Source organism: Parus major, chromosome 20 (genome assembly GCF_001522545.3).
Source record: "Parus major isolate Abel chromosome 20, Parus_major1.1, whole genome shotgun sequence".
NCBI classification, from domain to species: domain Eukaryota; kingdom Metazoa; phylum Chordata; class Aves; order Passeriformes; family Paridae; genus Parus; species Parus major.
The window spans coordinates 35206-62743 of NC_031788.1; the positions used below are offsets into that span (position 1 = coordinate 35206).

The window sequence follows — 27538 nt, forward strand, 5'->3', positions numbered from 1 at the left end:
TACTGAATTGGAAAGAAGAATTAAAAGACACATTTCATTGTGGCAAAGTGTGAGGTGCCCCCCGCCCAGGGAGGCAAAGATTTCGTTTCAGATAAGCATTGTTCAAGTGAGAGGTATGGCTTTAAAGCCCAGCTATTGGGCTTTTTCTAAACCTCTGCCTCAGTGTATGTGCCCTGTGGGCCCAAGAAGAGTTGCCCCACCCCAGACCCCTCGTGGGGTGTCAGTCCTGGAGTTCTGATTGGGTTTGAGCCCCTGGGGTTTCTCCCTTGATGTGTTCCTAGTGGTCCCTGACCTTGAACTCCACCCTGATTCAAAACCCATCACCCTGCCTCTGTTCAGGGCTCTCTGTCTCTGGATCTGAATTTGTTCCTGTGCTGAATAAATGGTTTCCTGAGCAGAAGCCTGTCCCATTCCACTCACTGGTAACTGTAGCTTCTCTGGATGTGACCCTGCAGCTGCTAAACATAACAGCAAAGTACCTAGAGATTGTGATGATGATGGGGCTTTTTTCTGTTAAATCATCTACACAACTGAGTAAAGTGCTTGGTATGTGAAACTATATTAGAAGAAATTTGAAAATAATGAGAAAAAAAAATTGTGAATTCTTGGCTTACTTGATGTAAACCAGATTGATTACTCTTAAATCTCAGATCTGGATTTGCTTTGGTATGACTCTAATCTTGGTCCAAGCAATTGGACAGGCACAGGATCACTGCAGAGAGGAAGCTGTTTTGTAATTCACTTTAAAGCAGGTTTTGCTTGGTGGTTGGTTCTTTTAATTGTTGAACTTACCTATAAACCAGAGAGTCTCAAAACTGCTGTTTTTTCAGCTGGGGAGAGAAGCAATTTGTGGTGTGGGTAAGAATGATTATCTTCAAGCAAGAATGTTGAAAAGCAGGTTTGTTTTAAATGTATTTTTTATAAGAACATTTAATTAATCCAGTGGGTCATGATCACAGAGTATACATAATGAGGAAGGGAACAGAGTATCTGTATGTTTCATCAGAAAAAAAGGTGACCTGAACAGTGCACTCAGTTTTGTAACTAAATTTATAAGAATATGCAGACACCTGTCTTCTAGAACCGAGACAGAATATTAAGAGAAAGAAGATGAAGGTAAGTAATGCAGCAAGAGTTTGACCCACAGTGACACTTAGCATTGTTTCCTATAAAGGACTGGCTTGTCCTTGATAGGGAATTGCTTGTAAACTGGAAAAGCATTGGTGATCATTGCCAAGAGCAGACCTGAGCACTTAAAGGTGAAGGAAAGGTGAAGGTGCAATACTTGGACTCATCATGGGAAACTGGAAATAGTGGAGAGAAGAAATCGAAGACACAGAAATGGAGATTCTACCTGGAGAGGCAGAAAATTAATGAAACTAATAGTTAAGTAGTACAGGCTTCTGCTATCAGTAGGAAGGATATGAGTACAAGAGTTCTGGTGATTTTAATAGACTGAAAGCCCAAGTGACTAAAAGCCATGTTAAAGCTGAGTCTCAATCAAGGATGTTAGTGATTGAAAGCAATAAAAGATACCCTGCTAACCTTGCTCTTGTTAGCGTTCAGGAACACATAATCATGGAATGATTATATGAAGGTGCTTTATTAAGAGCTCTGGGTGTCAGGGGTACACATACCCAAATCTGACCCAACTTGGTTTTGAGCTGAACATGTTTTATACTCTGTCATTATATAACTTACATATTAATTATTAAACTTACATTGTTCTATTGTATGTATTGTTTTTACCCAAGCATGGACTTCTCGTGATTCCCTTCAAACCCCTAACATAGTTTCTCATGATTCATTAAACAATAATTATATCTAATCACATCTAACAATTGTATCATTTATTATATACTGACTACACAGGTGCAGTTTCACATGATCTTAGCAAGCACAAGGCCTAATATTTCCCAGGGCCTACTTTTCCCAGAGCTTTCCAAACCTAATTTTCTTTCTAACTCTCCAAATTTTCTATGATTTTAAAATCTTTTACTATCATTCCACCCTTTGAAAGTATTTTCACTATAAGTGCAAATGTTTTCACTTGATACAATCCTTTGTTTTTGAGTTTATACTTGATGTTCTTTGAATCCATGATTGATGTAAATGTTGTCCTGGGTACTGCCACAAACTGGAGAACCAGAAGATGGTGGGTGTGGATCTCATGTCAGTGCTTTTATTATTTTCTGGTTCCATGAAATTTTCTTCTGTATTTCTGCCTTTAAGATGCTGTAAACTAACTAAATTGCTAAGAATTCAATTAGTAAGATTATCACACTCTCAGTGGTAGATTTAATCCATGAATTCCCATTCCACCCTAACCCTTTGAAGATTTTGCCTAACCAACATGTAGTCAAATCATTTTGCTCTTCTGTGCTTCGTGCTCTATTTGTTGTAACTGATTGATGTCATATTCTACATCTGCTGTTACATTTGGGATGTGGATGCAGCAATAATCAATTCATCTCTTTTAAAAACCCACACACTCCATGCTCTTTCAGGAGTAGTAAGTCTAAGGCAAATTGATTTTGTCAGGTCATTTTTGTGGTGGCTTGTAATTGTACGTTTAGTTCTTTAAATCTTTCCTGAGTGACTCTTGCCAGTCTATCTACCTGACCTGTACGTTTATACAACATTCCTCTATTCTGATAGTTTGCTATAGGACTGAGCAAAGACTCTAGGTCTCACCCAAATTTCACTCCACTAGAGGGTTCTTGCTAAGTGTCATCCTGATTCTGTTCCTATCCTAATCTTTCCTAGCTGTGTCTGTGTCTAGCCACTGGGTTGTTTTTCAAGCAGATCTCACATTTTGACATTACTGATTTTGCCATTGTTAATCTCTGTACCGAGATTAATTTTTGCTTTAGCAATTTTACCAATGCCTCTGCACCCCAATGACATTTGTTATGTTTAATTTGTAGAACTTCTCTCATTATCAAGGGGGTGTAACACTATTTGTGCGGTTACATACCACCTTTCTGAATTCTTTTGTGCATTTAGCAAACATCCCAATTTCTCATCTTCTACTGAATATTTCAGTTTTGGAGGCAAATTAAATTGAGATACATTAACTTTTAAAGGTATCAATGCCATTGTTGTTTGCACTTTTCAAGCAATCTGTCAAGCTGTCCAGTCTGCCTTTTGATTCTCCTCACAAATTTTGGAGTTTCTTGATTGGTGTGCTTTACAGTGTATAATTGCCACTTGTTCAGGTTTTTGTATTGCTTTTATCAATTGCAGGACTGCATCTTGATGTTTAAGGTGTGTACCTTGAGAGACAGTAGTCTTCTTTCTTTCTACAGTGCTCCATGTACATGTACTACTCCAAAAGCATACTTTGAGCCAGTCCATATGTTTACCCTTTTCCCTTCACTTAATTCTAGTGCTCTGGTTAAGGCAACCAATTATGCCCTCTGGGCAGATGTATTTGATGATAATGCTTTTGCCTCCACTATTGTACTGACTGTTGTTACCGCATATCCAGCGTATCTGGTCCCGTTCTCCACAAAGCTGCTTCCATCTGTGAATAACTCTCACTCTGGTTGCTCTAGTGGGATGTCTTTCAGGTCTTCTCTTGCCAAATAGGTGTCCTCTATTACTTCTACACAGTCATGCTCTAATGGGCCTTCTTCAGTTGTGGTACCTAGGAACAAAGCTGGATTCAAGAGGTTAGTTGTCTTTAGTGTGACATCATTCTGCTCAGTCAGGATTACCTGGAATTTCATCCTCCGGCTTGGAGATAGCCAATGGCCCCTCTTTTGTTCTAAAACAGTGGTTACCATATGTGGCATTTATGTGTCTACCCATAGTGAGGGGTTTTTTTAAGCTTCTTATATCAGCATCATGGTGGCTGCAAGTGCCTGCAGGCATGAAGGCCATCCAGCACTCTTGTTGTCAAGTTGTTTGGAAAAGCATCCTACTGGCCTTTTCCAGATTCCCAAAGGTTGGGTCAATACTCCCAGTGCTAGACGTAGTCATTCATGCACAAAACAGGTGAAAATCTTTGGACAAATCAGGTTATCCTAATGCCGCCGCAGTTGTCAATACCTCCTTCAGTTTGGGGAAGGCCTCTCTCTGTGGTTTGCCCCAGGTAAATGGCTGCATCTTCTGGGCTTCGTTCAGGGGTTTTGCAACGAATCCAGCTTTCGGCTGGAGCGAAACATCCTTCCCCTAATGCAGACTGCACAACAAAAGCTGCAGTCCCTTCTGTCTGTCAGAAATCCTGTCTGTGACTCCAGTTTAAATGTCATGATTTGCTAATGTGAGCGGAAGTTGTGAGAGGTTTGTTTGATCTCAGAGAGCAAAAAGAACACAAAGGGATTTCAGTTTAAATCACAACAGCAATAATGTACTATTGAGAGACCACCAGCTATTCACAACCCTTCACAGAAGTAAACGTTTATTTCTATCTTTAGCACACCTTTTATAGGGTTCTACAGGGTCTGCGGGCAGAGCAAGTTACTATTGGCTAATGCACACAGGTTTACATTTTTTCCCTTTTATACAAGGATATTGTTTTGCTTTACTCTCTCTTCTGCAGGAAAGTTTCAAGGATTTTAGCCTTTAATATCACGACTTATTCCAAAGGCTAGTTTGTGCAGACAGGCCTTTACTAATATATAAAATATTATCATCAATATACCTTTATTTTAGTGCCAACAACAAGGGCTATGCGATAGAGGAGAGGGAGAGAAAGAGGAAGAAATAAAACAAAGTAAAGAGAGAGAGAAGAGGGGGGTTATAGCTATCAACAGACAAGACAGGGTCGCTGGGGTCTTCTCCTGTGGGGAGGTCTCGCTGAAATTAACTTACCCTTCTGTATCCTTCCCCAAAGTTATCTTGTGTCCAATGTGGTAATAAGTACCCCAAAGGAGAAGTACCTGGAATGGGAGCATTGCTGCCCAAAATCCCTTTAATCTTCTCCATATTACAACTACAATACACCACAAATGCCGAACTTGTGATGCTTTTGCATTCATCTTATGGACAGTGCCTAGGCAATACCAGGAATTCCTTTAGCCCAACCAAGCGCAGCTTTTGCTGCGTCTTATTGGCAGGCACCCAAACCAAAGTAAAGCACCTTACCTCGTCTCCTGGGGACTCTGTGAACAGCAGAGACAGTCGCAGCCGGATGGGCTCCCCGAGAATCCCTCAGTGCCGGCTGGAGCAGGATCGGGTCGCGAGCTCGCTCAGCAGCACTCACAAGGTCCTGTCTGGGTCACCAAAATGTTACCATTCAGGAACACACATCATCACAGAATGATTATATGAAGGTGCTTTATTAAGAGCTCTGGGTGTCAGGAGTACACATATCCAAATCTGACCCAACTTGGTTTTGAGCTGAACATGTTTTTTATACTCTATTGTTATACAATTTATATATTAATTATTAAACTTACATTGTTCTATTGTATACATTGATTTTATCCAAGCATGGATTTCTTGTGATCTCACCTCAAACCCCTAACATAGTTTCTCATGATTCATTAAACAATAATTATATCTAATCACGTCTAACAATTGTATCATTTATTATATACTAACTACACTGGTGCAGTTTAACATGATCTTAGCAAGCACAAGGCCTAACATTTCCCAGGGCCTATTTTTCCCAGGGCTTGCCAAGCCTAACTTTCTTTGTAACTCTCCAAATTTTCTATGATTTTAAAATATATTACTATCACTGGAGGAGAAAAACCTACTTTGGGGAGCTCAGTCTCCAGGGTCTGCAGCCATGTTCTGCAGGGGTGCCCTTTTCAAAGTTGTAAGGGATCAAAAAGCAAAGGAAATTGTGGTTCACATGTATTTTCAAAGTTTATTCAACATAGGATCATTTCAAATTTATTCAATTTTGTTGTCTTCTGTCACCATTTTTCCCTTCTTACTCTTCCTAGATGGAATTTTAAAAAATATTCCCCTAGTTAAAGACTGGAAATCTCAAGATGAAAAACGAGAGATGGGACCACCATGCTATTTAAGATGCTTTATTGCTTAAGTTAGCCAGGTATCAGTCTTCAGAGCATGAGATTTGGAGAGAAGCAACAAGTCAGCCATAGCTTAAAGGTAGTCACAGGTTTCTTCTTCACATCACAATATATAACATTTTGATCCAATACACACTTAACACGAAACTTGTTTCTACTTAATAATCTATCACCTTTGCCTAATTTTGCCATACTGTGCCTGTCTTTCAGCCAATAAACTGGCAGGTCATGTACCCCCACACATACCTCCATTATAGCTTCTAGATCCTTAGCCTACCCTAAAAGTCACATAATTACAGCTCAAACTTCTCACTATTTTACCTAATATAATTTCTTACTTACTCAAGGCACATTCTTACAATTATAGGAACACAAGTTTAGCATTTTTCTACTTAATGATTGTGTACCTTTATCATTACATTAACCCAAACTCTTTCTAAGGCTGCAGATTGAACCCTTCAGCATCTGTAGAAGTTTCTATTTTTCCATTTCCCACATGGAAGAATAAAAGACTTAGCAAAAGACTGCACAGGGTGAGAGGGACATCCTTCCTAAGAACAACTACAAACCTCCCTCAGAAACCATCAGTGGGTGGAAATACCACCTCTGTCATGCAGACAGCTACATTTGACCAGCTGCTGTCCACCACTGGCTTCACAGTCCTGCAGGGCCACACACAGCAGCTCACAGGTTCCATGACCATCTCCAGCCCCAACATCTCCCCTTTGGCCCTCCCAACCAGCATGGGCAGAACTGTGTCCACCCTATGTCCAGCTAGATGCGACATCGCTGCTGCCATGGGAGAATGGCACCCACAGTACCTAGCTGGTAGGACCAGAACAAATAGTACCAAAACCCTCTGAATTGCAGGGTCTGTGAGCTCAGGTGGTGGGGTGGAGCAGCAAGCTAAAGACCCAGGACAGCTGCTGGCAATGCCCTTTGGCCCATTCCTGGCCAAACAACCTGGCTCCAGTTTCTTGGAAATGTATCACTTGTAGAATAAAATCCTGCCTTCATGTGCCCATCTCTTGATGCAGCTGAATTCAACATCAGCATCATGGACTCTAGTCCTGTGAAAGGCTCTGGACCAGCAAGTTTTTTTCCCAGGAGTGGTGCCAGTTCCCTTCACTGTCTGCTCTGAAGCCAAACATGGAGACCTGTGCACATGCCAGCAAGAGCCAATACTGTGTGGGCACTGGGGCGTCCTACAAGCATATGGACAAGCAGTGTAGGAGAGGTACAGTGGCAGCGTCTGGTACCACTGGCTGTGTTCGCCTGGCAGGTGTGCAGGGCAAAGAGCAGGGCTGTGAAGTCAGTGGAAGGGTATCGCCCATGATCTGGTGTCCAATTGTCATAGATGTACTTGAGGAAAGCTGGGCTCAGGATCGACACCTGAGTGGAGAGTAGAGTGATCAAGTACTCTCCATGCTGGAACAGGACAGCCAGCCCAACACAGTGCAGCCATTGGTTCTCAGCTCTGAGGAGCTGGAGTCCACAGCGCAATTACCTTGTTCCTGTCAGCTTTGATGAACTGTTTAACTCTCACATATGTGCCACAAAAGCGGAGGTGAGCAGTGATTATGTAGGACACCTGTTGCTGAGGGGGGCCCATTTCTTTGCATAGGATATCTGTTGTCTGCCAGCACCCAGCCCAGTGGCACCCCCCACCCCTTGGCCTGGCCCAGCAGCATCCCCTGGCCTGGTTGTAGGAAGGGACACATCAAGTCCATATGGCCCCACTGTGGGGACAGCTGCCATCCCACTCATAGGTGTATGGTACTGCTGTTGCCTGAGCCCTGTGGGGACAGATCAATGCTCAACTACCTCAAAATTCAGGGCATAAGGATGCCCAGTACCCTTTGTGCCATCACTACTAGTGCCAGCTCTCCAATGAAGCACCAGAACCCCCAGACTGCACTGTTCCATCCACAGTGTTTCCAGCACAAGAGACAGTATTCCCCAAAACTGACACGCCTTGTGAGTTCTCTGGTGGAGAAAGCACTAGTCACCAACTTTATGTCCAGAAGTTTGAAGGTGTCCTGGTTTAGGGCAAATCTGGGAGAAAACCTCCAATGGGGCTCCCCCCGGGAAGCAAACCCACATGGCCCCTTTCTCCCACCCCCCAACCGGTTCGGGAAGAGATTGCTCTGAGAGAAGTGGAAAAAACCTGTTTATTTCACAGGCACAGCACTACCCAGCACAAGAATGAACAATATCAAATTACAAAACCCCTCGCCGCTCTGAAGAGATGACAAACTTCAGAGGGTCTCTTTCCTGTGGGTGTTCGCTCTGTTATCAGTCCCTCTGGGGCTGGAAAATGCCGCTGCCCAGGCTGGGCTCCCGCTAGTCCATGGGTGTGAGCTCCCAGTGCTCCCCCAAGTCCCCAGTTCAGAGCAGGTTCGATTTTTTTCAGAAAAGGGGAAAGAAAACAGTCCAGGAAGACCTCTCTGCTTCGGCTAGTTGGAAAAGCCAAGGCGATCTGTCTCTTGTTGTCTGTCTGTGCTGTAGTCAAAACCCCGTCCAGGATGCAAGGGGAGCAAGTACAGTCCCTGATAACAGACTCAATGCTTCTTTTCCAGTCACTTTTACTCTTAGATGAAATTTTAAGAATACAAAACCTATGTCAGGGATAGGTGGATGAATGGGGATACAATTTAACATCATAATCAACCCCAGAAGGGTACAAGGACATGGTTAGATCATTGCACTCTCTTGGCACATGAATGTCACTGTAGAGATGGACAATACACTTCTCCATACACAATAGCCCAATCTTTATTGTTCACAGCTCATATTTATATGGTTTTCTAAAGGCATCTAAAGGTGTTTAATTCAAATTGATTAGTAACTTATTGCAACTCAGTTCATTGGCTAGTAGTTGCTAGTGTACATGTCCGCCAAAAACTTTCCTCTCTAACGATGTTTACATTCTTGTTTCATGGGTACATGAACATCTATCTATCACAGTTAGAGCCTCTATTTTCACAGGTGCAATTCCTTTCTCACGGGAACTTGCTAGACTAGCTGTTAGCTGCACCCAGCTGATGCATCAGGCCCAATCTATGATTTTACAAGTGTATGAAGGCTCTTATTCTATAAGGTTTTACCTATATGCAACACATGAAGTGATGGGTTGTACTCATGCCAACATCCAGCTCAAAGCCAGGCATTTCTGCTCTGTTTGTCCTAAAGGAGAACAGGATGGTGTGTCCCAAAACAAAGGTGCATGGCCTGCTGGTCCCAAGATCTTGGTCCCAACAGGCAGGGACAGGAGGTCTCCAGCCAGCAGCAAAGAGTGTACATGGATGACACAAGGTCTGTGTGACCCAGGATGGAGGGCTCCAGAGATCAGGGTCAGCTAGCTACCTCCATCACAGGATTTGTATTGACAGATTTCAACAGCATTCCCATAAGCTGCGGCATGCCAGGGTTATGGGAAGACAGGGAGAGACCAAATCAGTTTAGGTCACTCACCTCAGCATGCAGTCATGAGCATCAATTAGAAGCCCATGGCTGGACCCTTTCAGCCACCCTGAGTTCCCCACCACCGCACAGTGAGATGGGTCCCACACATCAGCTGTCAGGGCCCGGAGGACACTGAAGAGCTGCTGAATTATGGCCTGAAGCTAGACTCCACTTGGGGGACCATGCAGGGTCTAGAGGAGCAAGCACAGTGACATGCAGCATTAGCACCTCCACCAGTAACCCAAAGGGACACAGAGTCCCATTTCTCCTAGCAGAGACCTGGGAAAAGACAGAAAAAACAGATGGGATATTAGAGAAAGGGTGCAAAACAGTCCAGGGGACAGGGTACGAGGTGGAGGAAAGGCTGAGCTGGGATCTCTGCATCCTTTTATCCCCAGAGTATCTGTTCTTGGCCCTGTCCCACTGCAAACAGGTTCAGGGAGCCTGGGAAGACCCACAAGCTCCTGCCCATTGCTTCACTTAGCAGCCACCACTGAAAAACATCTGAGGAGAGCTCATGGTCTGCACCCATCAGCAGACGCCCTATACCTGCCTTGTAGCAGGTGTTGAACCATGCAGGGCTGTTGGTATAGGTGATGCAGTGGGCAGTAGGGGTGTGGAGGAGGAAGGGAACCCAACAGATGGGACCATTGCCATCTGTGAGGGCTCAAAAACATTGCCACATGACCAGCAGCAGGCACAGGGCCAGCACCTGTTGTACCACCTTTGTGTACTTCTGGAACAGCATCCCATGTGTCACCTGCAGTGTTATGTTACAAAGACCAGTGGCAGTGACACCACAGGATGCCTTCTCACCCACCCTCTCTGCCTAGCCTCCCAGGACACCCCTTGGATGTTCATTCACCCTGAGGGAACTGGAATAGCCCAATATCAATTTCCTTTTCTAACTGTTCAGTGACATTATTGCTATGTTCTGCTGTTGCCACTGTCACCAGTTACTTCAGGCCAGACAGGGCTGGCTGGCAGTATGTGCTGTACAAGAAACTGTTCTCTGCCTGCAGCGCTTTTAAAGTCTGCAAACTGACCTGTAAAGCAGCAAAGTATCATCATCCTGGCCATGAGTCAAACACCAGCTTCCCCATCCAAAGTGGTGTACATTCACCTACCAAGTGCACAATGCTAGAAGTAAGCCCTCCTCCCCATGCATGAAGAGAAGCTGGGTCAGAGGAGCCCCACAGCCTATCTGCCCTGGCTGAGTCCATGCAGGCACCATGCAGCTCCCACCCTAGTGGTCCTGAGGTTCTGCAGCTTCAAGGACACTAAATCATTGCCAGGAAGTACATTTCTCTTCTCTATGAAAAAGCTCTTACACAGCCCAGGGTCAGAGGGAAAAGGGTTTTCCATTCATCAGGGAATTAATAACATGCTCAGTGACTTTGGACTCGGCTTCTGTGGGCCAAGGCAAGAGCAAAGATCAGAGATTCATGGGCAGCCTGCATCCCAGGGTCAGAAGAGAGCACAGCTGGTTTGTGGAGGTGTCCCCTCTGTACTAGAAAATCCCTCATGTTCTCACAGTACCACCCTGTGCAGCACCTCAGTTGCTATGTGTCAGCACTAGTTACATTTCTACATAGAAACCATTTTCTGCAGCTTCTGGAGAACACAGCCCTAATGGACATCCCTACTCACAATGGTGTCTGACCTGTTGCACTCAGATCTGACTCCCAGAACATGTCCCAGACAGTGAAACTGCTGCCCCAGGGGTCCAGACAACCAGCAAAGATGGGAGACTGAACAGGACAGGAGAATCTGTATGATTCCAGGTGGCTGCAGTAGGTTTTACTTTGTGCCTGTCCTTTCTAAAAGCCAATGAACCATCACCTCATATTAAAGGGGAAGCACAAACAAGCAATCACACTGGAAGCCCAGATGTGGGTTCTCCTAAGCAGAAAGCCACCATGAAATGCCAGCTCTTCTACCCACAGGGTCAAGATGAATACCAGAGCCCCAACCCTTTCCCTGCTGGCAGTCATAAGTCCCTGTGTCTTATTCTTTTGTCCTCCTGCAAACACCCACAAGCACTTGCCACATGATGGAAGCAAAGAGCATCCATCTGCTGTGCTGGTCAAGCCAGTGCCAGCAGTCCCTTGGTCTGGTTCAGACACTCATGGAGCCTCAGGGGTTTTTAAGCCACAGCTCATGGAGAGGTAGGAGCAGGCTAAGCGTGGTCAGTATGGTCATCATCAACTGCTTCAGTAAGCCCAGAAGGAGGGTATTCAACACAGGGAATATTTCATGTGGCTTGTTGCAATCACCTGTGGCTGGAGTGGGCAGGGCTCTGGCCAGGCAGATTTGAGTGGCCCCAAATCTGTCTCTGCCCCACATGCAGCCTCTGCTCCATGGATGGTACCCTTCCACATGCATCCACACAACCCAAGGCAGCTCAAGGAATTCTGCTGTCCCTGTGTCCAGAGGTGCCCCAGTCCAGAGATACTGGCCACAAACCACCATGCCACAACCATTAAGCCCCTGCATTGGGCTGCATTCAGTGCCATAGACCTGTCTGTCCTCACTCAGCCCCAAGGAAAACTGTCAGGAGATCCACAGCCTCACAACTGGGAAAGACCTTTTCCTGGTGTCATGACTGTCTGGTCCACAGCTAGTTCTCCAGGTCCCCTTACCTCCTTGGAGGAAGCTCCACTGAGCACAAATGGGCAAAGGTGATGCTTCCAAGCTCAGTAGCCTCTCCAGTGCTTGTTGCAAGTGCACCAACTGCCATGGGAAGAAGTAATGTTGCATCATGCTGTGGGGGAGAACTGTGGGTGGTACAGTGAGGTCAGAGCTGCTGTCCCTTCTTCCACAGTACCTACCACTCTGGCATTCCAGCACAGCCTCTCCATTTATCCCAGAAGCTGAACACTCCAGTCAGGTTCCAAAGGCCAGACCAGGAATTAAATGATTGAGAAGTTGCTCTGGGTGGGAAAAGCTGCCTGGAGAAGAGCTGCCTTCCTGCCCCTGTGTGTTCTGCTGGGATGGCTCACTGACACCAGCAACAGTTCTCAACAGCCTCTCACATCCAGCACCTCATCAGGACTCTTGTACACCTGGATATGATTTTGGCTCAGAGAGGACAGAGGACAGTGAAATGTGCTCAACAATTATAAAAGCACAGCCAGTGAAAAAGCAGTGCAAGCTGAACTGTGAGTAATTTTATCTGAGGTGAACACTTTGCTTTGCCAGGAAGTTTTGTGCAAAGAGAAATTATCTGGAAACTCAGACTAGAATAACACTGGAAAACACGGAGTCTATATTTACTGGTGACAGACTCAAAAGGGCCTCTGCACCACTGCTGGGAAGCCAGGCAGGGGCTGTGCCCTGAGCTGTCATGAAGCACATTTTCTGGATAACACAGAGCATGAAACATGGGTGGGAGAAATTAGAAATAGCACAGGCTCTGTGCTGCTGGCTCCACTTGTTTGCTTTCTCAAGCTCCAGTATGCTCAATCCTCACCACAGTCATAAAAGACTGTGAACCCTGCAGAGCATCAGCTGATTTGGCAAGAAGCAAAGAACAGCTTAATCCAATACAAACCAAAACTAGTTCCACTGTCCTGATCCCTACACCACTAGCAACAGTGTGAAGAACAAGAATGGGAGAGTGGAGGGTTTTGTGTGAAAATGCAGAGGTAGCATCTCCTGGGAGTTTGGGAGGGATCCAGAAGATGCCTCCTTCTGCTGGAGCAACCTTACAGAGGCAGCTGATTCTTTGCACCAGGCCCAGGCATGTGCAGGTGCACTGTATGGGGTCCCAGTTTCCCAGGGCAGGTCTGCACAGGGAGCTAGCAGAGCTGCTCACCATGATCTCCCCCCAGTTCTCCGTATGCAGGTTCATCACCACTACTACTTATGGTCATGCCCTATTATTGCACCAGGTCTTTAACTGCAGGTCTTATGGAGAGAGCCAGACATTGGCAAAACAATTCATCCTTTCAACAGTTCTCTACAGTCCCCCACCACCCTCTGTTGTTGGAACATGTTCTGAAACTGGATGGGTAGTGAAACAGTGCCTTACTACCTTTTCATATAGGGAATGTCTCATTCTCCTGACAACATTAAGGATTGTTTCTCCTGCTTTATTAGCTGTGAGGGGAAGCAGCAGCCTTGAAGCCCATGAGCCTGTTCTGTGCTCAGTGAAGTGAAGAGCAATGTTGCATGTGAGATGTCTGGCATCAAATAAGCCTAAAAGAAAGGACAGCCCATACCCAGACCAGAAAAAGGCTCAGATCATTAAAGAATTGTGGTGGGAAGATGAAGAAACTGATACAGAAAGAGAAGGAGAGAAAGGAGTAAATCCAGATGACTCACAGAGATGGGTCATGATAGAGAGGGGGACAGAAGAGCACTGTCACTGCCAGAGCATCAAGGCTATAAAACCAGGAGGTGACATCCCTTGTCCTCTCTGTCACTGCAGAGACATTTGGGCTGACCTGTATGTGTGTCCTGATGCTTGGTGGACACCCAGACCACCTGGACACCCTGGTCCCTGTGTTTGCAAGCAGGGGTGTGAGTGCAAGAGCAAACAAGTGAAAACCATTTTATTTCAGTTAGACCTCCAAAGAGTGAAAGGGGTTGTAGTTTAAAGTCAGAGGGTAGAACCTGTGATGGTGTTGCTGTAACATCTCCTTGTTAAAAAACCCCTCCTTGAAGAGCTGCAGCATGAGTCTGGTTGGGGTCACATGAGCTGGGAAGGAGAAGGGAACAGCAAGAGGTCTGCACCTGAAGGGACTGCAGAGTATCCCCAGACCAGTGGTGGGGCCTTCACTGTGGACTCAGGATCCTTGAAGTACTTTGAGGTATTTTTGAGGTATTCTAAGTAGTCAGTAAAGGCAGGTCAAGCATAACTGTGCCCAGTGTGGCCAAGGCAGTGACATATTTGGCTGCCAAATCACACTGTGACAGGGGGATACACACCTAGCTCCTGCCACTCCACTGCAGTCTCCCTGTCATCCAAGGGGCTGTCACTGCACTGCCTAGAATGGGAAAGGGGAGCATCACGGGAAGAGGCAAAGCAGAGATACTTACCATGTTGGAAATTATATAACCCTTAAAATTTGAAGTAACTTTAGTCATAAGTTTGTTCACCTCTGCCAAAAGTGAGGGAATATTTGAGGATTTTCTTCAAAGGACCCTGTTTACTGAGGGTTTGAGTTTTGCTGAGTGAGGCTTGATGAGCCTCAGTCAACAAAGGGAAGATTCTGAGAGTTTAACATCTACAGACTGGGAGTATCCAGAAGATACAGAAGACATAAATAGACATGAACCAACATTATCCCCGATGCAGCTGGAGACACAAGGTCTGGGAAAAGATTGATAAGAGAACCAAAGAATGAGGACCAAATTAGCATCAAAGGTGAAGGGATCAATTGCAAATAGAAGATTTAATACTAAGAATCATGTCATTTAGGACCAGTAAATGAGAATTTATTTGGATTTTTTATGTATAAATATGTGAAAGTCTCATAAAGAACTTGTGTGGATAGAATGTTTTCCATTGCACATCCTGGCCAGATTAAAGCCATGCCTAATTTTCTAATACTAAAAAAAAAATTGGTGCTGGAGGGTTTTTCCTCTTTCTGAGTTTTGGTGACAAACTGATAGTGGAAATACTTCTGTCTTCCCATTTCATCCAGAATCCTGGTTTCAAAGCTCACTTCTGTGTTGTGAAGAGGAGATTCATGAGCAGTATAAATCATTAGACCTATGATCTGGGCACCAGAGTACCAGCACACATCACCTCAGAACCAGCACTTTGGAAGACTTCCTACATGCACTTCAGCATTGGAGTGTTATCTTTGAAAATCAGTTCAAAGTCACATCAGTGCCTGTTTTGGCTTCTGCTGTGCATGTGCTGTGTGTGGCAGAGCAACTCAGGCAGTGTTTACCTTGTTGGACTCTGCCAGCTTGATGGCCCCACCCACACTGCAGTCCCACCAGGCCTGTGGCTGTCCACCAGGGAAGGGAGACAGTAAAGTGGGGCAGAGGTACAAGCTCCTGAGTCAGGAGTACCCTAGAGCAAACTAGATACTCCCAGAAGAAGGGAGAAGAGCATTTCCTGCTCTGAGCTGGAGAGCAAAGTCACCACTTCTGTCCCAGGTTGTCAAGAGCGGGAATTTGTGACATGTGGTACCCCACTCTCAGAGGGTCACATGTACCCCAAAGTGATTTGCAAGCACTGCTGAGGCTGGAGAGCTAGCCAAGAGCAATGTAAGAATAGAGCTAGACGTGGGAAGAGCCTGAAGCTGAGGCTGTCATCCTGCAGGCAGGGTTCCCTACCCGTGCCATCTTCAACCTGCCTCTCCCCAGCTGCAGCTAAATGTTCTAAGCACTTTAGCAAGAAAAAGAAGGTATTTCCAGAGAAGAGTTAAGCAGACATTCTCTGTGTGTGCACAGGGTTTAAAGTCCTATGGCTATTCACAGATGGTGATATTGGCTTTGACCACCACCAGCAGTTTGTTATGAGAGCAGCAATAGTGTAGCAGTGTATTCCCCTCCACTGTTCACTTTGCTGGTCTTCTGCTGCAGCAGAGGGGGGACAATATCAGCACCTCCAGGAAGAGCCACCAGCTTCTGGCCCAGCAAATACTGCCTGATGCTAGCACAGTTGTCCTGCTTCCCACCTCACCTCAATGGTCACCCACCACTGTCACACCTCAACCCAGAGGGGACAAGGGAAACCCTCTTATCTAGGGGTAGTTACTCCAAACCTAGACTGAGCCATCTTTGCTAGCAGGTCTTCCCTGATGTTTTTTCCTCTTTTTGGAGAGCACTTTGAAGAAGAATTGCAGGCATCAGATCGAACCCTGGCACAGGCATTTATCATCTCATCTAATGATGGACTTTCATTTGGCAGCAGTTCTATGATTTTCAGCAATCTTCATTAACATTGTCCTTTGCCAGCTGTAAAATTAATTGGTCTCTGGCCTCAATATTTACAATTTGTTTATCTATGGCATCCTGCAGTCTCTCTATGAATTGCAGGTATGGTTCTTTGACCCTCTGTCTGATCTTTGAATACCTTTGGGTCGAGTTAGCCATGTTTGCTACCTTAAATAAGCTTATATCCCTAAATATTTTACCTGTGCCAGCAATAATGAGTGTAACCAGGACTGAAGTTGTGGATCCCCCAATAGTGCTAGTCCCAGAAGTTGAGGAACCCCTGCCCCAAAGCATGGATCTTGTGGTGAGACCTTTAGGTTTCTTAGCTCCTGCTGTTTTGCACTGTGTCGCCATGTTGATTCAAAAAACCTATATTGAACTGTTGTATAGATCAATTTTGTTATCAAGCTGCTTGATAACAAAAGTTGTTACTTCCTCAGTGGTTAAAAATTGCCACATGTTAGCAATGGCAGAAGACCCCAGTCCATGCTTGGCAAAGAGCTGTTGTAGTTTGGAGAGAACTGGCCATTGGAAGGATGTATATTTGGCGCAGTTCCATTGCCTCGGTACTGGGTATGCTTCAAGTGTCCCAGCTCCAGGTTCCCAACCACCTGACAAGGGCACATCAATTTTGTCCACTCCCTCGAAATCCCAGCTTGTGACCACAGTTTGCTTTACCTGTTGCCAGATGCTGGTCGCAACAGATGTAGCCATCAGCAGTGCAACAGCATTCTCTTGGGGTTCCACAGAGGGGTGATAGTGCCAGTTCTCTCCATGGGTGTCTTTCAAATCCCTAGTCAATATACATCCCAGGGCTGCTCCAACCCTGGTTGTAGCGGCAACAACACTTGTGGCACTACAACTTGGGGATCCTCTGTCCCACCGCTACTTCCAGGTGTGACACTGGCTTGGCACCTGGGCATCTGCAACGACCTGTCTCCAAGGTCTACCCACAAACCACAGCAGCAAGCAGGCGTGCCCAGCAGAGGCTGGGTTGTAGGCACGGTCTTGGAGCCCAGACAATCAGCTCCGGGAGGAGGCTGTCAAGCATGACCATGGAGACAAGGGGCGTGTGCAGCTCTGGTGCACATGGTTCAAGTGGCCATGCAGGCGCACTCAGTGTGGCTGCAGGACTGGCACGATCCAGCACAGATCAAAAGTGCTCACCTAACACAGCAGCATGGCATGGCTCAGCAGCATACGTGGCTCCATGGCTTGCTGTAGCTTCACAGAGGCTAGGTGCGACATCACAGCAGCTTGGCTCAGCTGCAGCACGATTAGCCGCTCTGCTGGAAATGCATTCCAGCACAGGCCACCAGCACAGCTCCACGCAGCTACATCTGCAGGATGTAACGCAGTTGTCTCGCCCATCCTCCCAGTTCGGCATCCACACCTCCCACTGCCCTTCCCGGTGCCCTGGCCTCACTGCTCACCTTGGTGTGCAGCGCCCGCGGAGTCCCCTCGGTTGTCCTCACGTCATACTTAATCTTTAACTGCCTCAATAAGTTCAGAATGAGCCTCCAGGTCTTTATTACATTAATGGCAGACTCATCACCTATGGAGGCTGCTTCAATTATAAATCTGCCAGCACACTCCTATGTTTTTAAGTCCAGGGCAGCTCACTGCTTCAGTCATATCCAGTCCATGGCTCTCAGACCATGTTAGCAACGCTATCAAAGCCTGCTCGTCATATTTTATCCCCCATTTCTTTAAAAAAAGAGTTTGTACCTTGGCAGCAGGGACTTCCTGCACAGAAGCCTGTGCTCCCATATTTCCCAGTGGAGTCTTCTATTCACAAAAGGTCTGGACGACCGTGGCTCTCCCCGCTGCTCTTAGCAGCTCTCTATTGCTCGCAGCTATAACCATTGCTTCACTGGGACTACCGCAGCTTTCCCTGCCGCTCTCCACAGCCCTACAGGCTTCAGGAAGCCATCCCCACTGTCATGAATAAAATCGCTCAAGAAATCCACCCCGGTTAAAATACTGTGTTTAGCTATGTACAGTTAATGTTCTTATCCCATTTGTAACCCTTGTACCCCTTGTTTACTCCGATGGTTATTAGTAATGTTAATTAATTACCAGTTTCTGAAGTGTTTTAAATGTTCTTATGAGACATTTCTGTACCCTTTCCCTTACTTCCTTGCTACTATGTAACTAAGCTGCTCCCATGGGGGCTGAGTCAGACTAACAAAAGCAACCCATTAGAAAGGTATGCCACAGAACCAGGCAACTCCCATGGACTAGAACAAAGCAGCTCCCATGGGGGCTGTGCCACACTAGAACAAAGAAACTCCCAGGAAGCTGTGCAACCGAGTAATATGCAAACTAAGGCATGCAGGACACCAAAACAACGAGCTAACAGAGGAATAAAAGGACAAGGAAATATATTCTAGCAAGCTATGATGAAAGATCATCTCCCTGCATCACCTAAGCCTGCTTAGAAACCGTCTTCCTGCATCAACATGACCTCAAGAGGATTGGAAAGGACTGACCCCCCTAGACAACGAGCCAGAACTGCAGGCTTCCTGGCTACTCTCATGAGGGTGGGAGCTTCAGCTCTGTAGTGTGTGCTGCAAAGCTGAATTGTGCCTCCTCCGTGGAGCTGTCAGTGTGGGAATGGTCGTGGTGTAAGCAACTTCTTGGGCCTCCAACCCCAAGAGCTGAATCTTAATAAAGGCATAAAACAGGAGTCTTGTCTCCTGGCCAATTTCTTTCACCCACTACCCTCTGTCTTCCTGCAGTATCCATGGCAGCATGTTGTGTCATGCTGGCGGTCACCACTCGTTACTGATGTTGGAGACCGGCAGGCAACAGAACACACTGAGGTTCATGTGACAGCAGCCAACTTTAGTGAGTGCTATTCTCCTTATATAGTTTTGGAGGTCTGCACAGTGAGTCCTGACTGGCTGAAGCGGTTGCCATCTGGTCAACCAGCCAATAACTGCCCATGTCCCTAACAGCTTTACCTGCTCCCCAACGCTCCATACTGGTCGAGTTATGTAATTAAGGTAGTTATATTATTAAGGTAGTTATAGAATTAGTTATATTTCAGTTATAAATTTGGGATTATTATAACAGTGAGGCCTTCAGGCCAGCTGTTACTCATCACACTGTATTGCACAAAGAAACTGGTTGTCCCCCAGCTCCAAAAAGCAGCTAAAAAACACAAGCATCAGAGAGAGAGACAGCTTTTATTCATGAGGAAAACAAATCTCACTTCTGCAGATCTTTGTCTCTTTAGGCTGTCTCTGCACCTGCAGGATTTCATTAAATTTTCTGATGCTATTTTGATTCCTGCCACAATCATCCCTGTGTTTGAGTCCTCTGCTGGAGAGCATTTATCCGTTGATGATCTTCTCACTGATGTATCCAGGCATGGTGTAAACCGAAAGAACTTGGAAGATGGTCACAACATCACAACAACATCAGTGACAACAAACAGCATAATTATGTATTTCTTGTACCGTTTCCAGATAAAAAAAACAAAGGTCTTCATAGGATTCACAAACCAGTTGAAAGTTGTTTTGGGCCGACTAGAACAGGAAAAGAAGAACAGATAAGCACAGGCTCAATCCACGGAGCATCATATTGGCCCTTCTGTGTTGGTGCTTTGCTACCCTCATGAATCACCAGCTTTTCGCTGCTTCCAAGCAGGATCAGCCCAGGGGTTACAGTAAATGCACTGCCTGTGGAAACACTAGAGACAACAGAAAGGGACTCTTGGAATAGTGCCCCAATGTCCCCAGAGCTGTCCTTCACCCTTGTACACAAGGGATCCCTTCACACAGACAGACCTGACAATTGTACAAGCAATGTTATGGCACAGCTGTCTTGACTTTCTTCCTGAGATCAACCCAGGTGCTGCAGTCTCAAGTCCTGTGGGCCCGCTTGAGCTCTGGGAAACCCTGGCAGTCTTGGTCCTGCAGAGCCCACTACCCAGGGCCTTAGCAACTGCTCTTGGCTTCCTGGCAGGCCAATACTCCCATTTTCCACACAAACAGGTGCTGAGAACACAGCACTGTCTGTCCATCCTAGAGGTGATAATAAAGATACTCACCTGGGCTTTTCCAAGGGTTCAGGCCCTTTTCGGCCTAAGCCAACAGGACTTTTGTCAGCCTCTTCCACAGCCAGAAGTTGGAACTCTGCTTCCACCTTACCCTGGAGAGACAATATGTACTAGCCACTATTGAATGTGTTGCTTCACAGACCAGCCCACTGACCACACATCCTGCAACCATTTGGTATTTTTCTCCCAGTTCCACTTACAGATGTCTCAGAGCTTTTTCTCCATTGGCTACAGGGCCTTACTTCACAGCCAGTGGAAACTGTGGCCTGGTAAGAAACTATTTTGCAGACAAAGAACTGTATCTTAATGAACTCCTCAACTACCCAATTTGTCTGTACCCTCCCAGAGTGGTACTGAGCAAAATTCACCCTTGGGGACATACAGTGGTCCAGTAGCAGGGGTATCAGGAGCAAGTCTGTCCCTGATCAGTTGGCACCTGCCTGCCTTGGGCAGAGACCCCAGGACAGGCTTCTGCTGCTGTCCTGACTGGCTGATGGGGAGCCATATTCCTCTTGCTTTGAAGTAGGAGTGAGCAAGGAGAACATCGTCTGGGGTATTTCAGGGGGACACTAAATTCCTAAGCAACAACAGCTCCCCTCATGGTGCACTGCTCTATGGGAAGCTCAGAGGAATATATGAAGTCAGACAACCCTCCATGCCACAGCAGCTAGTTCTTCAGGGTAGACAAAGTGCTGGATCAGCAGTAGATGAAAGAAGTCTTCAGGATCCTGCAAAAGCTGGGTCACTGCTGCCTTTGCAGGTTGTGTGCATGTAGGACCGGCTGCCATATCAAGGCAGAGGCAAAATACTGGCTGTGCTCACCAGCGCCAGCCTTACTGTCAGGAGGTACTTGTTCCCACTGGGGTCTGTGAATTCCATGTCCTCTGGTTTGACTGAGTTGCTCCACTTATTTTTCTTTTTCTTCCAGTACTCCCTGTGATGATTGTGTAAGTAGAGACCCTTTTGTTCGCCTAAACATATAAGATATGATGCTTTGCAAAGCTATGCTTTGTGGAATCAGGATGAGGTTGAAGGTTGCTACTGACGGTTGCATAAATTACTAATGCCCTTGTGAGCTTTCTTGAATTCCAGAAAGTAACCGAGATAAGCCTTAAAAGAAAAACAGTGAGAAAAGGTCAAAGGGAGAGAACTGAGGAAGACTCTTGAACTTCATCCCGCGACCACCAGGATGCAGAAAAAGACCCCCTAACAACCAGAGACACATGCGCAGAGACACCCGAGAAAGGACACGTAACCCGGAAGCTGAATAACTTAAAAGGGGGGAATACGGAAACTGACGGCGCGGCAGTCGGCAGAGCGGAAGCTCCCCTGTCGCCCAGCGCTGATTTTTTTTGCTTATTGCTTGCTTGCTGTAACTAATAAAATTTTCTTTGATTGGATCATATCACTGTCTTGAGTGCATTCATAACACTCCCTTCCCTCTCTCTTGTCATCTTCTTGATGTCTGAGTTTGATGAAGGGCCACGAGCCCCTCATGCGCTTATTTCAGAAGATGGAGAATCGAGGCGTTGCATTCTCCTAGGCCATTTTGATGGTGCAATGCTGAGAGCTCTTGGCTGCCCACACCATGTCATGCAGCTTCAGCTCAATGGAGCCTGCAGGCACAGGGAAGATGAAACCACATGATAAAATGCTGAGGTCAACCCCACACGACATTTGGCTGTCTCTGCCACACTCCCAACTCCCATGAGTAGGTCTCAGCTGCTGTAATGATCTAGCAGAATCCTGCACATTTACAGATGGAGAACCTGAAATTCTGCATAAGAAAGGACTAGCTCAGGAGTTAGAGACTAAGAGGCAGAAGCCCTAGGCCTCCTTTTCGATAAGAGTTCATATGGTGAGTTATTTTCAGCCCTTTATCACATCCCACCCTGCTCTCCTCACATGCTGAAGTTCATCTTCCTCTCTAATTCTTGGAAATGTCAATTAAAATTATAAAATTATAATGTTTTTAAATTATAAATTCTTTAAAGGTTTCCATTTTGTCTTACATCTGCAAAAGCCTCAGTTCATCTCCCTGTTTGGCCTGTTTGGTCTTGTGCCTCGGTTCTGCTCAGAATGAGCTCCTATCCCACTTTGGCAGTGAGCCCTTACAGCAAAACAATCTTACCACATCCTGGTCTGTATTGGAAAAAGCAGACAGGGGATATGAGCATTCTCTGCTCAGTTCCAAGTGAGACTGCATCTGGATACAGTGCCCCATTTTGGACTCTCTAATACAATAAAGGTGTAAACTAAATAGTGTTTAGTGGCTGAGATATTCAAGTCTGTAGTAGGTGCCACATCAAGAGGGATGAGAAACACATATGTGTTCAGCCCACAGAAAAGAGGCCAAGAGGGAGATCTTACTGCATCCCTCACAACCTAAAGCAAGTTACAGAGTAGATGGAGCTTGACTCTTCTCAGAAATGGATAACAAAAGCACATAAATCAACCAACAAAAAATTCTGCAAGTAAAAATACATGAGAACTGTGAAAAAGGTGCATCCAGGAAAAGGGTCCCAGAAGGGTGCTAGGAATCCATCCCTGGAAATAATCAAAACCCACCCAGAAAATGTCCTGATCAACCTGACCTACAGTTCATCTAGCCCTGCTTGGGGCTGGAGATTGCAATTAACCCTCCAAAAGCCCCTTATTATCTAGAAGTTCCTGAGATACATGCCAGAAATCATTGGAATTGTTAATGCTTTCTTCAGTGCCTCAGTTCTTCATGGCTGAACCACTGGAAGTGCCTCATGCAGTAAAGCCACTTAAATACACTATGAAAGGTTGAAGTTTAAACATGCCCAGGAGATAGTAGGGGAAAGGGGCTGCTTTTTAATAGGGAGGTTAATATTTGAAGAAGGGAGGAACAACTGAATAAAGCGCTCTAAGCTTGGGGATGATAGCAGAAATGGGAGAGAATCAGCAGTACTTGTGTTGATAATGTGCTAGCTTAATGAGTGGGGAATCACTACTAGCTCTGTTTTGGCACCAGGCCTTGCTGCATGCTCAGCTTAGCAGGTCTGATTAACAGGAAGTACCAGAGCATCCAGGGAGCTCTGAGCCCCCAGCAATGGGATGCTGCAATGCAAGTGCCAATAGTCTCACAAAGGTTGTTAATAGTCTCACACAGGTTGTCCCTGTGTCCACAATGCAAGGTCCTGGGAAAAATGCTCTTAGGCCCAGACTTTGAGATCTGCATATCTAAGGAAGAGCATAGAAAACAAACAAGTTTATTGGAAAGGTTGTGAGGGAAGCAGAACCCGGAAGTCCTATGGTGTGACAGGCCCTGAAAAAATACACCAAGGCCCTGGAACAAGCATGCAAGCACAGGTCTGTGTAGGGGAGGTGCCTATCTTCACACTCTGTCTATAGGTCAGGTGTGAAAAACCAGCCCAGGTGACTGCTGAGCTGAAGAGTTTGATCTGATGGTTCTAGTGTCCCCTCTCAGAGAGTTGAACCCCAGGTAAATGCTGTAATGCTCCAGCATGGCAAGAGACAGGTCACCTCACTTCCAGCAGGTAACACCATACCTAGAAAGTCATTAGCTGAAATCCTGTCATAATCCCAGACCTGGAGGACCAGAACAGCTGGTTCCCAAAACTCTGATTCCTCCATGGAGAAGACAAAGTCCTTTTTCTTTTAGGTGATCTCCTTCTCAGTCGGGAGATAATTGAAGCGGAAGATGAACCTCCAGTTGAAATTGCCTTCCCCAGTCAAGGAGTTAAAGTGAACATCTGTCTCCTGCTTGTCATGGTCAAGACCTTTTATCCAGCTGCAGAAGAAACTCAGTTACCCTCTACCCTTGTCAGTCAGCTTCAAAGGCAGAGCAGAAGGATGGAAGCACTGAACTCCATGGGGTAGCAGGAAAGGGTCAAACCAGTGCAATGCCTGGACAATCTCTGGGGCTACAGCAACCCAAGCAGAGGACTGGAGTGGGCACCTCACACTGAGGCAATGAGGAGCAGAGGTTTAGAGGAGGCAAGTGAGTGTGTGGGCCAGGACAGGGAGGAGGGCAGCTAGGCTCCGGCCTCCCACTCATTCCCACCAGACCTTTTCACGTAGATGTCACTTGAAAGCTCTCCTGTTACTGGGTTGACATCATCAAGGATCACATCATCCGTGTTCCAGATAATCACATGGAGCTCATAGCTGTGGGAAGGACACAGAGGTGAGACACATGCCTTTGTTTCTGGTGCCTGGGAGTGCAGATCAAGCCCTAAGTACAATGCCAGAACAGCAGGACTTGAATCTTCCCAGAAATGTGGTTCCACCTGCCCCTCCCGCCAAGCACAGCCCAGCAGTCAGGACATAAAACCCTTTCTGGACACTACAGCCTTAGAAAAACACCCACAGTCAGTACAGGTAGCTTTTGCAAACCAAATCCCTGGTGCATGGGAAACCCACCCAGCTCTGCTAAGTCATAGGAGAACAGAAAAGCTTAGGCAGGAAGGGATCTCCGCAGTCTCTGCTCCAAGCTCTTGCTCTAGCTTCATAGTAGGTCAATTGCTCATGGCCTTGTCTGCATTAGTTTTTAATATCACTAAGTATAGATGTACAAAACACTCACTCGTGGGTGAGAGACTTCTCCAGGGTCAAACCGTTCAGATACAAGCTTATTATATGGGTAGAGGGAGGCAGAGACATGTATCTGCCACCAGCTGCAGCATACATGTGATCAAGGAGGGAGAGAGTGGAGCAGAGAGAGAGAGACAGTTTAAGAGCCAGGTGAGAGACCGTAAGGAACAAACTGTGGAGGCTGGGGAACTGGCCACTTCAGAGATCCTGGCTCTCCCCTGGCAAGCTTCTCCCTAGGTGAGACACTTTTATGTCATGCAGAGAAAAAGTGTCACTCCCAGAGACCCTAGAGTTGAACATGTTAATTTGTTACACCCCATTGGTTTCCCTCCCTATCAATCCACCCCGATACATGTATCCAAGTTTCCCCCACCCCTCTCCTTCCCTATAAATATCCCGGGTTTTCCCTAGTTCGAGGAGCTGCTGTCACTGGCTCCCTTCACTGAGGGCCCTGCTATAATAAAGGCTATTTCTTGGTGGAATGCCATCCAGCTCTCTAGTCTCTCTCTCCGTGTCGCCTGCATGCTGCTGCTGAGCTGAGATCACTCACTGGGCAGAGGACGTGCCTGTGCCCCTGGGCAGTCCTTTTCAGGACAGCTTCTTCAGGGTAGTCACAGCACCCCTGCCATCAACACCGCCGTGGCACAAAGAGAGAAAAAGAGGAAGAGAGGGAGAGTGGGGAGAACAAGATTAAGAGAGCTTAAGAGAGAGGGGGCAACAAGAGAGACAAGCTTAAAGAGAGAGTTCTTGCTACATTATATCTCTTTCTATAGTGAATATTCTAATTTCCAGTAACAAATCACTACAAGACATGCCCACTAAAGAATTTCTATATAGCCTATAAGAACTACTACATTACCATACAGTGTTACATTTTAAACTCTAAAAGCTTTACAAATTCTTCTCTTGCTGCTTGACCTTTGGATTCTCTATCTGCAGAAGGACATTGTTTCATCAACAGGGATTCTCCTTTAAGCTGGCTAAGCTATTGTTCTTTGGTTATACAGTAACTAGCACTCAGTATCCCATGACTCAAAGCTAGCTCTCTTTTCTATTTCAATTCTAGGCTTCATATTTTCAGAATCTTTTGCTAAACAATCATATTCATAAGGTTTCCCTGTTTCATCCTCACCAACAACCAAGGATGGACATCCCAGTACGTCTGAGTCAATCTGTCCCTATTCCAGGGTAGCTTCACTTTCACTGGGAAAATGTATTCCCTATATTCATTCCCTATTATCCCTCGTTGGAGTTTCTCTTACTGCAATTTGTGCAATCTCTTGTCCTTTCAGGTGCATGTCTGAGAATAATTTAGACCCTTCATCTCAAAAGTACCATTAGATCCTTGTAAATAGCAGATTTCCTCCTTCAACTGCACTGCTCCAGGCTCCCAAGGACATCTGTCCACTAGCCAGAACAGAGTTTGATGACTAGCTCTGGCTTGGGTTTCTGTTACCTTTATGTCCAGCCATAGAGACATTAACCTGGCCTTCCTCAAACCTTTCTGCAGCTGAAACTCCTATGGCCCACGATCAGAGAACATCCTTGTAGTCAGAGCTGGAGCAAAGAGGGCTACATGCCACACTACCACTGACCCTCAGCCTGTGCCATGGGCACATCCCACGAGCCATGGCAAGGAACATTGACCCTCCCTGCAGTCCACCAGCCCCAGGCCTACTCCCACAGGTGCTACCTGACAGGCAGTCGTGGCTTGATGTTGATGGCTGGTGGTGCAGGGACATCATTTGGAAACATGTCAATCCACATGTGCAAGGAGCCCGGAGGAGAGAAGACAGCAAAGATACTTCAAAAGACAGACCACCCTCCAGCTCTTCAAGGATCATGGGCTTGGTCTTGCAAAGAAAGTTCTCATCAGAAAGCCCCTGTTTGGTTCTCTCAATTCCCAGCACTTAAGAGTGACATGAGATTGGATTTTACACAAGGAAAAAAATTAAGGCTATGAAAGATTGCTTATTTCTGCTCCCAGGAAAAACCACTTCACCTACAATGAATCCATTTCAAACAGAGGTAAACAAGTCCTGCTGTCTTAATAAGAAGCATATGGTGATGCAACCCTTGAGCAAAACCAACAAAACTAAGAAGTGATGGGTCTGACACTGCTCTCCCCACGTGTATTTCCAATGCCAAACAAAGCCAGCATGACTGCAGAACTCTGCTTTGTTCAAACCCCCAGTGCCCAAGGGAACAGGAGATTTCAGTGCAGGACATTAAAACGGTGAGTTCAGGTGACTGCATTGCAGAAAACTAAGAATGGGTGTTCCTTCTTCAGCCAGGGAGAAGACAAGAGTGTGGAACAAGGTTCTTGCAAAACAGCAGTGATAAGGGATAATGCAGAGGAGGCAGGTATAGGCAAGGATACCATCACCGATAGGAGTGCATGGTGGCAGGGCTCAAAAGTAGAGCAGTCTATTGCCACCCTCACAGCATCGTCATCAGAGCAGTGCTAAATGGCCTGGGGCCAGCTGGACCAGCCATCCACAGACATAACTCCAGTCACAACCCAGGAAAGGGACAATGC

At 46.1% G+C, this 27538-nt stretch overlaps 2 protein-coding genes across 2 annotated transcripts in view; both read right to left on the reverse strand.

Annotated features, from left to right (window-relative positions):
* Nucleotides 1–5263: 5263 nt before the first annotated feature.
* LOC107213089 (CMP-N-acetylneuraminate-beta-galactosamide-alpha-2,3-sialyltransferase 1-like) lies at nt 5264–13330 on the reverse strand. The gene is given in 10 exon segments (XM_033519113.1): nt 5264–7080; nt 7082–7147; nt 7266–7382; nt 7498–7542; nt 7964–8161; nt 8956–9031; nt 9111–9176; nt 9465–9646; nt 9931–10121; nt 13273–13330. Coding segments are annotated over 10 exon segments (1101 nt in total). The 3' UTR covers nt 5264–6978.
* Nucleotides 13331–19524: 6194 nt separating this feature from the next.
* LOC107213217 (fer-1-like protein 4) overlaps nt 19525–27538 on the reverse strand; it is a 42813-nt gene continuing 34799 nt past the window's right edge. Inside the window, 8 exon segments of the mRNA XM_015647341.2 lie at nt 19525–19765; nt 19768–19885; nt 20410–20510; nt 21256–21389; nt 21849–22034; nt 23955–24196; nt 24475–24573; nt 26693–26779. Of these exon segments, the coding sequence (XP_015502827.1) occupies nt 19691–19765; nt 19768–19885; nt 20410–20510; nt 21256–21389; nt 21849–22034; nt 23955–24196; nt 24475–24573; nt 26693–26779 (1042 nt within the window). The 3' untranslated portion in view covers nt 19525–19690.